The following is a 12,634-nucleotide window of genomic DNA, read 5'->3' as shown; positions in this document are numbered from 1 at the left end:
GTCAGGACAGAACTAGAGTTTTTTCAACATGCAGGTCATTTGTCAAAACATTGAGGAAGGGGGATGTTTTTGACTTGCCCGATTAACATTAAAAAAGGTCATCCAGTGCTGAGAACAGAATGATTGACATTCTTACATCCCTCACGAGACTCCAGCACTTCAGACATCTTTGATCTCAGGGAAGGCTTAAAGGCAGAATTAGAGGATGATGAGTCGGAATCATCAGTTGACCGCTCCTTGTGATGGTGACTAACAACTTCGGAAATGGGAATTTCCTTTGTAAAAAAATGCTGAGCTTCTGAAGCAACCACAGAGTATTTAATAATTTTAAGCCCTTCACCAAGGATAGAATTGGATTTGGCCACAGCTTTAGTTGTGACCCCCCCTTTCAGGTGCAAAACACAGAGCCACATATTAAATCAATGATTCCATATATGAAACTTTATAGTTCTGGCACATGAAACTGCATTTCGGTGTCAGATCTTCAAAGTCAGCAGCCCATGCTGCATGCAACTGTCTATGTTGTTTATGACACTGAGTAAACTGGAGCCTACCTCCAAAAAGGTATGTCTGCTGACCAGAGTACTTAGTTAACAAAGCATATAGATCACTGAAAGACAATTCACTAGGGTTCGAGACTGACTGCAATTTCTGCACCATTTCATATAAACAACTGCTAAAAGAAAAAACATTCAGTCCAAAATGGTGGAACAGACTTGTGAGCTTTCCAGAGACTTACTGAAGGCTGTGATTGAGGGAGTATAGCTGCTGTGGTATCGATAACTACGATACAGAATACATCACCCAGCTCAAGGAACACTTCGCAGCATACAACATACCAGGTACAGAGCGGCTTGCCTTTTTCATTGCCAACGCGGGTGTTGTGTTATACCATGTGCTCATCAAGTTGTTTCCCACCACCCGCCCAGAAACTAAATCTTACGACAAAGTGATTGATGCTTTGAACTCCCACTTCCGTGACAGTGTAAATGTGGTAGCTGCACACTACAAATTCTTTCGTCTCCGGCGTGGCCCTACTCAGTCGAATAAATCTTGGTTAGCGGACCTTCAGGGACTAACTTCTGATTGTGACTTTAATTGCTCGTGTGGACACTCATATGCGGATATAATGATTGGAGATGATATTGCACAGAATGTGGTGGATCACCGCACCCGTGAGCAAATCCTAAAATTTAAAAACCCGTCTTTGCAGGAAGTAGTGGACTTGCTGGACAGACAAGATACATTAGACATGGCTACTTCCACGTTCAATGTGACCCCGGGTGTGTGTACTGTTAGCATGGCACAACAAGTGCCCTCCCGCCCGGCCCCAGCATGGCACGTGCCGCCGTGCCACTCACGCGCAAGTAAATAAGTTTCAAACCAGGCACCCACTAAGAAACTGAAATAATGTCCAAACTGTTTTCGTGCCAACCCGAGGGACAGTTGCCCATCCTGTCAAGCACAGTGTTATTTCTGTAATAAGAAAGGACATGCGCACGCTGTGTGCAGTAAGAGAAACTCTAATTCACAACCTGTCTCCCATTCGCGTGACTCGTGTGGGTGTCACCACAACAGAAACTGCCATGATCATGATTCACATCAGCCTATGGACGTTAATGCCATTTATTCAAAGCCTTCTGCTTCACATGCTTCTACAGCGCGTCGTGTGAATCAAGTTTTGCCAGACACTTCCTCTAGCATTCAGCACGATGCGAGGAAACTTTTTGTGACTTTGTACATTTGTGGATGTTCTGTTCACATGCAGCTGGACACTGGTGCGTCAGTTTCTTTACAGAACTTGCTTGGTTCGCCCCCACTTCGTCGTTCACATTCAACGCTGACTGCATTTACTGGACAGGAAATCTCAGTGCTCAGCATGTGTAGTTTCCTAGCCATATATGGTGCAATGACCCGTACAGTGTCTTTCCATGTGCTCTGCTCTAGTGATTCTATGAACATTTTTGGCATGAACACATTTGAAATTTTTGGCCTCACAATTCAGGACAATGTACTTTACATCAACGCTAGTGACCACGCAGATAGCATTGCCGCACTGCGCGATGATTTTGCTGAACTCTTTTCTGATGGCCTTGGTTGTGCCACAGACTTTGCAGTGCATATTGTAGTTAAAGACAATGCCATGCCTATTTTCCGGTGCACACGCCCGGTAGCGCACACACTGCGTGACGCCACAGCTGCTGAACTTACGCATTTGCAAGACAGTGGTGTCATTAAACCTGTTTCTGCTTCGCCATGGGCTTTGCCTATAGTGTGTGTGAAGAAACCAAATGGTCGTCTCTGTATTTGTGCTGACTTTAAGTCTACAGAAAATCCCCAAACAGTGGTAGCTACCTTTCCCTTATCGCATCCTGAAGACATTTTTGATAAGTAGGTGTGTGAAAATTTGTTTCCACGATTGACTTGCGGGACACGTACTTTCAGATTCCGCTCGATGAACAGTCGCAGTGCTATTTTGTGATCAACACCGACCTTGGATTGTTCAACTTTTGCCACCTTCCCTTCAGTTGTGCTTTGGCTCCTGCTATTTTTAAATCTTACTTGCAGCAGTTGTGTGCCACTGTCCCTGGTTGTTCCAACTATCTGGATAATATAGTCGTATCAGGTCGCACCCCTGACAAACATTTGCAGAATTTGCGTGCCTTATTTACTGTACTTTTGCAGGCAGTACTAAAGTGTAGCAGAGACAAGTGCAAATTTTTTCACACTGAGATTCAGTATTTAGGACATATGATTAACGGACAGGGTATCCACCCCTCGCCGTCACATCTCAGTGTGATTAGATAGTTGCCAGCACCCAGGAACTTGAAAGAACTTCAGTCTGTGTTGGTCAAAATTACATATTATATTCGTTTTATACCAAATGCAGCACAGATTGCAGTGCCTTTTTAATCGCCTCTGGCGTAAGAAAGTCCCTTTTGTTTGGTCTTCAGAATATGACACTGCTTTCCACAAGCTCAAATCTACTTTGTTGAGTGATTGCTGTTTGATTCCTTTCGATCCCTCCAAACCAGTTGTTTTGGCTGTTGATGCATCTTCTCACAGCATTGGAGCAGTTCTCTCGCACTGCATTAATTCTGTCGATCGCCTGACCACTTTTGCGTCTAAGCTGCTCAATTCTGCCCAGCAAAACTATTCTCAAATCGAGACAGAAGCTTTAGCTATTGTCTATGGAGGGACTAAGTTTCATGACTTTTTGTACGGTCACAAGTTCTATTTGGTCACCGACCATAAGCCTTTGACGTCGTCGCTTCACCCGCCAAAGTCAGTTCCGGCCCGTACTGCACAAAAGTTGCAACGATGGTCTTTGTTTTTGTCTAACAACAATTACAAAATCTTGTTTCGGCCTACAGCCCAGCATGGCAATGCTGATGCTTTGTCTCGTCTGCCTATCGGTCCTGATGAAGCGTTTAGTGTTTGATTCTTCCGAACTGTCCTGCATGTTTATTGATTTGCAAGATAAGGAATTAGCTGATGGTTTTCCAGTGGATTTTCGTTGCATTGCTGCTGCGACAGCCGCCAATGCTTCTTTGCAGATTCTTTTGCACTATATTCGTACTCAATGGCCTCCGTATGCTATGCAGATTTGAGATCCTCTTGTACAGTGTTACTTCACGCAACGTCGCAACTTGCCTGCACACCATGGTGATATCTTGTTACGAACTGACAATGATCAGTCTCGTGTGTTGGAACCTTGTTCGTTGCAGTCAGAAATCCTCCGACTGCTGCACACTGGTCATTGGAGTGTTGTGCGGACGAAGCAATTAGCACGTGGTCACTGCACTTGGGTCGGCATTGATGAACATATTGAGAAGTTACTTGCTAACTGGCGCTCTTGCGCAGAGCATCAATCTGCTCCCCGCCAGCGCTTCTTTGCGTGCCTGACTCCTACTGCACCTCGGCAGCACGTTCATATTGATTTTGTGGGTCCTTTCTGGGACACCCGCTGGTTGATAGTTATTGACGCATGCAGCAAAAAATGGTTCAAATGGCTCTGAGCACTATTGGACTTAACATCTGTGGTCATCAGAACTTAGAACTACTTAAACCAAACCAACCTAAGGACATCACACACATCCATGCCCGAGGCAGGATTCGAACCTGCGACTGTAGCAATCGCGCGGTTCCGGACTGCGGGCCTAGAACCGCGATGCATACAGCAACTTTCCTTTTGTTGTACCTATGTCTTCTACTACATCTGCCAGTACTATTCGGGCTTTGACATAGATTTTTTGCATTGAGGGCCTTCCTGAAGTTATTGTCTCTGACAATGGCCCCCAATTCGTGTACTTGGAGTTTGAAGCACTCCAAGCTGCTAATGGCATTCATCATCTGACCTCAGCCACATTCCACCCCCAGTCGAACTTCTGGCTCGGCACCGCATGATTTGGTGTTCTATCGCATTTTCTCTGGCAGGCAGCGCTGGGAGCAGGGGCACATTCTTTGCCAGCTTGGCCGCACCTTATTTGTCATTTCTGGTCCCTCCGACACTGTCAAGTGACACCGTAAGCAGATCCGTTTGTGCTGTCCTCAGTTTTCTACTACTGGTTGTTTTCCGGCAAAACTGGAGGCTTTGTGGCTTCCACCGCCTTAGCCCATGACTCCACCGATGGCGCCTATGCCGCTCGTGCCTCCGCCGTGGTCGCAGCTGCCATTGTCACCATTGCGGGTCCGATCACCTGCAATGGACGGGCAACTCTTTCTGCCGCCGCGGCCCCACCTCTGGCTGTCAGCGCCGCTGCCGCCATGTTCCTCCGTGGTGCCATAACCGATGGATGCTGAGGCTGCCGTCATGCCGCCGCCGCCGTTGCTCATGGTGGTCGTTGCTCCGCCTCCTCATCCGAGCATACCCAGTGGCGGTGCGCGGCCAGGGCAGGTTTTCCATGGGACATTTTCCTTGCCCCCTCGCGAGCAATTTGGGGTCGTGGGTGGCCAGCGTGCCCCGGCAGTTCCACTGTCCGCCCCCTCAGCTGTGCCGCCCCTGGGTCTCTCCACCCTCCAACGGAAGCCATACTCAATGACGGTGTGTCATTTCAGGGGGGGAGGGATTTGGTATCGATAGCTACGATGCCACGGCGTAGGTGCAAGTTCTTAGGTTGGCACTACGACACCGACACCAGCGATAGCGCCCTCTAGCCGGTGCTGTGCAGATCTACGAGCTCCGCTCCAGATTCAGCCCAGTTGATGCCAAGCAGATAACCTAGCAACATTGTTTCTATTTCATAGTGGGCGAACCACTAATTGTAACTTTGTAACTTGATGTACGGCTTCACACCTACCTGCTCACCTCAGTGCAAAGTTATGTATTTATCTTCTTGCTAAAGTAAAGGTGATTTTAATTCACACTGCAGTACCGAGAGTTCTACCTCGCCTGCTCCTCCTAGCTTCCTACATTCGGCCTACCCTTCAGTTTTCAGGAGCAGACCCACGCGCCGCCTTCCAGGCAGGATACAAAAGCTGCGACCACAAACTTGCAGGATTATTGCTGCTGCTGAGTCAAGAGCTGCAGAAGTGCAGCCTGCTGTTCCTGCTGTAGTTTTTCTTGTAGCTGGAAACAAGGACTTTGGGTCCATAACACGTTGCCATAAACTCAGTGGGGTAAGAACACATCACCACTTTTACATCCGCTCTGAATATGAATGGGTAAACTTTAAACAAAGGCAAGTTTGTCAAGAGTGGAAAACAGAAGAAAAGCAAACATAATGATAACCAGAATATCAAGTTCACAGCAAGATTGGTTTCAACATAGCAGCTACGCACGATTCTAAAGAGTTGATGCAACATACTATTCAAGGCTGGCCCATGGCTACTCAAGTACCTCTGTGCTGCTAATGGCTGCACCCAAGTGACCCGGCGATCGTAACTCCAGTGGCACCTGATTAATGCTAACTGTAATGCCTTCAATCTGCTATCGATCTCATCCACTAGTGGGAATATTAAAGTCAGGCTTCGCAAAAATGACAAGAACAAGTGTGACAACATTTTATTGTTATTGGGTTTTTCATTATTTAGTGAACAGCACTGAAAAACTTGCAGTCTTCTGGTGCAAGCACGGAACGTCATCAAAGACGGAATGTAACAACATGGAGCAGCTCTTGAGTGGCACACTTTCACATTCAAGATGAGTTAAATGTTATAAGCTATCAGAAAAAGTCCTTCTTCAGATGGGGAAAAACACATACACACGTTTACACATGCCCAACTCACTCACATGTGACCACTGCTGTCTCTAGCTGCTAAATGTGACTGCAGAGAGCAGCAATCCCAGTTGTTGGGTAGTGAGGGTACAGAAAGGTATGTGGTGGTGCGAAGGTGGAATCATACAGTAAGGGATAAAATATCAAACAAATAAACAGGCATTAGACCATGACTTAATGATCATAAAACAAAAGTTCATAATTGTGATTATTTATAAATTCAGCTCTCTCAACTCTCAGTTCTTATTTACTGATTCTCTAGTTGATTTATTTTGCTCTCGTTTAGCATTACCTAATAAAAAGCTGTCAGTGAACTGACATTCAGAAACGTCTTCCTATGTTGTTAACTCAATTTCCGTTTTAATATGACTTGATTACACATTTCTTCTCTGCCACACATACGGATCTTTCCTTGGATATGAATCCAAATGGACCATTAGCCTCCCCACTTAAAATTGCACTCCTTACATCTACATCTACATCTACATTGATACTCCGCAAGCCACCCAACGGTGTGTGGCGGAGGGCACTATACGTGCCACTGTCATTACCTCCCTTTCCTGTTCCAGTCGCGTATGGTTCGCGGGAAGAACGACTGTCTGAAAGCCTCCGTGCGCGCTCTAATCTCTCTAATTTTACATTCGTGATCTCCTCGGGAAGTATAAGTAGGGGGAAGCAATATATTCGATACCTCATCCAGAAACGCACCCTCTCGAAACCTGGCGAGCAAGCTACACCGCGATGCAGAGCGCCTCTCTTGCAGAGTCTGCCACTTGAGTTTATTAAACATCTCCGTAACGCTATCACGGTTACCAAATAACCCAGTGACGAAACGCGCCGCTCTTCTTTGGATCTTCTCTATCTCCTCCGTCAACCCGACCTGGTACGGATCCCACACTGATGAGCAATACTCAAGTATAGGTCGAACGAGTGTTTTGTAAGCCACCTCCTTTGTTGATGGACTACATTTTCTAAGCACTCTCCCAATGAATCTCAACCTGGTACCCGCCTTACCAACAATTAGTTTTATATGATCATTCCACTTCAAATCGTTCCGTACGCATACTCCCAGATATTTTACAGAAGTAACTGCTACCAGTGTTTGTTCCGCTATCATATAATCATACAATAAAGGATCCTTCTTTCTATGTATTCGCAATACATTACATTTGTCTATGTTAAGGGTCAGTTGCCACTCCCTGCACCAAGTGCCTATCCGCTGCAGATCTTCCTGTATTTCGCTACAATTTTCTAATGCAGCAACTTCTCTGTATACTACAGCATCATCCGCGAAAAGCCGCATGGAACTTCCGACACTATCTACTAAGTCATTTATATATATTGTGAAAAGCAATGGTCCCATAACACTCCCCTGTGGCACGCCAGAGGTTACTTTAACGTCTGTAGACGTCTCTCCATTGATAACAACATGCTGTGTTCTGTTTGCTAAAAACTCTTCAATCCAGCCACACAGCTGGTCTGATATTCCGTAGGCTCTTACTTTGTTTATCAGGCGACAGTGCGGAACTGTATCGAACGCCTTCCGGAAGTCAAGAAAAATAGCATCTACCTGGGAGCCTGTATCTAATATTTTCTGGGTCTCATGAACAAATAAGGCGAGTTGGGTCTCACACGATCGCTGTTTCCGGAATCCATGTTGATTCCTACATAGTAGATTCTGGGTTTCCAGAAATGACATGATACGCGAGCAAAAAACATGTTCTAAAATTCTACAAGAGATCGACGTAAGAGATATAGGTCTATAGTTTTGCGCATCTGCTCGACGACCCTTCTTGAAGACTGGGACTATCTGTGCTCTTTTCCAATCATTTGGAACCCTCCGTTCCTCTAGAGACTTGCGGTACACGGCTGTTAGAAGGGGGGCAAGTTCTTTCGCGTACTCTGTGTAGAATCGAATTGGTATCCCGTCAGGTCCAGTGGACTTTCCTCTATTGAGTGATTCCAGTTGCTTTTCTATTCCTTGGACACTTATTTCGATGTCAGCCATTTTTTCGTTTGTGCGAGGATTTAGAGAAGGAACTGCAGTGCGGTCTTCCTCTGTGAAACAGCTTTGGAAAAAGGTGTTTAGTATTTCAGCTTTACGCGTGTCATCCTCTGTTTCAATGCCATCATCATCCCGTAGTGTCTGGATATGCTGTTTCGAGCCACTTACTGATTTAACGTAAGACCAGAACTTCCTAGGATTTTCTGTCAAGTCGGTACATAGAATTTTACTTTCGAATTCAATGAACGCTTCACGCATAGCCCCCCTTACGCTAACTTTGACATCGTTTAGCTTCTGTTTGTCTGAGAGGTTTTGGCTGCGTTTAAACTTGGAGTGGAGCTCTCTTTGCTTTCGCAGTAGTTTCCTAACTTTGTTGTTGTACCACGGTGGGTTTTTCCCGTCCCTCACAGTTTTACTCGGCACGTACCTGTCTAAAACGCATTTTACGATTGCCTTGAACTTTTTCCATAAACACTCAACATTGTCAGTGTCGGAACAGAAATTTTCGTTTTGATCTGTTAGGTAGTCTGAAATCTGCCTTCTATTACTCTTGCTAAACAGATAAACCTTCCTCCCTTTTTTTATATTCCTATTAACTTCCATATTCAGGGATGCTGCAACGGCCTTATGATCACTGATTCCCTGTTCTGTACATACAGATTCGAAAAGTTCGGGTCTGTTTGTTATCAGTAGGTCCAATATGTTATCTCCACCTGGTTCTTCCTCTTCTTTTACAACTTTATGGAAAGAAATGTATAGTTCTGGATCTGAAGATATATTGTGTTTTTATAGTTATTTCTATGGGACATGACACAATTTCCACTATGCTTAATAACTGCAGCAGTTATACACTGGGGTGACAAAAGTCATGGGATACCACACAATATGTGTTGGACCTCTTTTTGCCCAGAGTAGTGCATCAACTCGATGCAGCATGGACTCATCAAGGCATTGGAAGTCCCCTGCAGAAATATTAAGCTATGCTGCCTCTATAACTATTGGAGACTGCGAAAGTGTTGCTGGTGGAGGATTTTGTGCACAAACTGATGTATCGATTATGTCCAGTAAATGTTCAATTGGACTCATGTCGGGCGATCTAGGTGGACAAATCATTCACTCAAATAGTCCAGAATGTTCTTCAAACCAATTGCAAACAACTGTGGCCCGGTGACATGATGCAATATCATTTATAAAAATTCTGTCATTATTTGGGTACCTAAAGTGGATGCATGGCTGCAAATGGTCTCCAAATAGCCAAACATAACATTTCCAATCAATGATAAATTCAGTTGAACCAGAGAACCCAGTCCACTCCATGTAAACACAACCCACAGCATTATGGAGCCACTAACAGCTCGCACAGTGCCTTGTTGTAACTTAGGTCCAAGCTTTGTGGTATATGTGCCACACATGATCCCTGCCATCAGCTCTTACCAACTGAAATTGGAGCTCATCTGATCAGCTCATGGTTTTTACAGTCATCTAGGGTCCAACTGATATGGTCACAAGCACAGAAGAGGCACTGCACGCGATGTCGTGCAGTTGACAAAGGCATTTGTGTTGGTCATCTGCTGCCACAGCCCATTAACACCAAACTTTGGTGCTGTCCTAGCAGATACATTTGACATATGTCCCACATTTATTTCATGCAGGGTTGCTTCTCTGTTACCACTGACAACTCTACGCAAACACCTCTGATCTCTGTCGTTAAGTGAAAGCTGCTGGCCACTGCACTATCCATGGTGAGAGGTAATGCCTGAAATTTGGTGTTCTCAGCACGCTCTCGACACTGCGGATCTTGGAATATTGAATTCGCTAATGATTTCCAAAATGGAATGTTGCGTGCATCTAGCTTCAACTACCATTCCACAAACAATGTCTGTTAAATCCCACTGTGTGGCCATAATTACATCGGAAACCTTTACACGTGAATCACCTGAGTATAAACAACAGCTCCACCAGCGCACTGCCCTTCTATACCTTGTGTATGTGATACTGCCACCATCTGTATATGTGCATATTGCTACCCATAACTGTTTTCACCTTAGTGTAAGTGCAAGCGCAAGAAACCTATGCACAGCCATCCAGCATGCATTTTCATAGTGGGCACAAAACTTAACCCATCCAAAAATCAAGCAATCGTAGTCACTCACAAAGAGACTTATAACCATGCAATTTAGAGAATCTCTTCCATAGTCCCCCTAAATGGCACAGAAATAACAGTTTCTCGCCTCAGTGTTTCTACCATTGTTAACACTGAAGGAGGTTGGCTTTTTATTTCATTTTTTGGAGTTATACTAAATGTGAAACAATGGCTTTAACATTGTTATTAATGGTGTACATAATTACATTTCACATACCTTCAGCACAAGGGAACTGATCATATAATTTTTAATAAGATCTTCATGAGCTGGAGCTGGTAACAGAACTTGAACAACACTCTGTCCCTTGTAAAATACAAATGTATACACGCTAGCAGAAGCAGCAACTAAGAAAAAAACATTTGCCAAATTCCCACAGGAAAAAAGAGCAAGCTGCACCAGAGAGAGGAGGTCAATACCCACACGTCCTGATCTGCGAGAATAACTCCAAGTCTCTATACCTGACCAAACTATGGCTAGGGCTGACAAAATACCAACTGCAACCTGGAATGACAAAACAAATCTAATATTAAATTAAGTACTTCAAATAACAATAATGAAAGAACAAACACAATACAATGCAACAGCTGATACACAAAACATATTGTCAAAGAAATTGATTCAGACACAGAATCATCTTTTCTGCTGGAAGCTATCTATGGTAATGCAAATCCACAGTTTAGAAATAATCATTGACTGTATGCACTAAATGTTATGATCTTTCAAAAATTAACCTTTCCCATTAGAAGCCATTCTTCAGATTCTAATTAGTGTACTAGGTATTACCGTTTTACAAATTAATTATTTTCAAGCAGTAATAGCTTTACACTTTGACATTTTTGGCAAGAATAAGCGTTTTCTCACACGTGAAGATTACAATTCATGTTATATCTTAGTTTCATTGCAAAATGGACAAAAACCTAAGCTTGTCAAAACAAATCAAAGTGTACATTTACAGCTGTGACAATATATAGTTACTAACCATCACATTTCTGATGCTGCAGGAATTTGTTTGAGCACTCAGTAACAGAACAAAGTACCACAATACAAAAGAAACAAAACTTTCTACATTACTACAGAACTTTTTCTTACAACATATTAGTACACATCTTTTTACAACCTCCAATTGTGCCTTTATGTTATGACATGTTTCATCAATATCAATTTACTCAATGGCAGTGCATCAGGAGTTTATCACAGACATGTTAGTTTTCTCTGTTGCAACTATAAAAGGTGGAGATCTCAAACAGTCTTACAAAAAACAATCGGCAGAACATTCTGAGCAAAGAAAGACACAAACAGAGATGTATGTGGGCTCAAACGGACCCTATTCTGTAGGCAACTACTAAAAATTGAACATATTAGGTAAGTACACAAAACTGCAGCACCAGTCTCAAATTTTTTTTGCATCAAGTTTCAGAGATGACTTTTACAGCAGAGTGCAAGAACATATCAGTGATAACTGCTCATATACTGCCACTGAGTCAATCAATTTTGATTTTGTGGCAGAAGAAGGATATAGTTCAAGACTGAAAAATCGTTATTATCTAACACATCTTGATACACAGTTCCTTAGTACTGTGAGAAAGCTTGTTTCTCTCATGTCAAAGTAGTATACACATACTGGCCACAACATCTTGGTAGACGATTGTTACAGTGTCTGTATGGTTATGAGTTATGTTTTTTCATATGGCTTATCAAGGCAATGACAGCACGGTACATGTGTATCTAGCTGCTGAGGCCAGAGCAGTGATAGCTTTGCAAAGCTTTTTCTGCCTTAATCTGTCTAATCATGCATCGACATTCCAGATGATGTATCATTACACGACTCTGGTCTCCTGCTAGCCTGTGCTTCCCACCTGTTGGTGTTGATGCTGTAACATCCATGAGATAAATTTTTGGCTACAGTGCGACGAGAGGAAATTATGCCTCTAACAGTTATAAACATTATGTATTCGACATATGGAAAAACAGTGAATATGATGATAAACATTAATTATTTATATAATATTCTATGATGTAATTAGACATATCGATGTGTATCATACAAAGACAATGATAATTGTAAATTCGTTTTATGATCTGCGTTTGTCTTCCTTTGCTTTTTTACCTTTTGTTGGATGGCTTTTGTAGGTTCAGCACGCAAGATGCATATCAAACTGAGGTCTGTTAAGAAATTGTAATTATTTGTTAATTATTACTTGAAAATAGAGTTCATTATTATTATAAACATGAGTGAATAATTATTTGTAACTGTAATTCCTCTCTCA

General features: G+C 43.3%; 1 protein-coding gene across 2 annotated transcripts in view; it reads right to left on the bottom strand.

The window, feature by feature from the left end:
• Positions 1 to 12,634, bottom strand: part of LOC126484217 (meckelin) — a 221,669-nt gene that overhangs the window by 104,312 nt on the left and 104,723 nt on the right. Inside the window, exon 8 of one of the 2 annotated variants that reach the window (XM_050107630.1) lies at positions 10,584 to 10,868. In XM_050107630.1, the coding sequence (XP_049963587.1) occupies positions 10,584 to 10,868 (285 nt within the window). The remainder of the gene's footprint in view (positions 1 to 10,583; positions 10,869 to 12,634) is intronic. The other variant, XM_050107631.1, reaches the window with a different exon arrangement.

This window comes from Schistocerca serialis, chromosome 6 (assembly GCF_023864345.2).
Source record: "Schistocerca serialis cubense isolate TAMUIC-IGC-003099 chromosome 6, iqSchSeri2.2, whole genome shotgun sequence".
NCBI lineage: Eukaryota > Metazoa > Arthropoda > Insecta > Orthoptera > Acrididae > Schistocerca > Schistocerca serialis.
The sequence above is the reverse complement of the archived record's forward strand: the minus strand, read 5'-3'. Positions and strand labels throughout refer to the sequence as shown.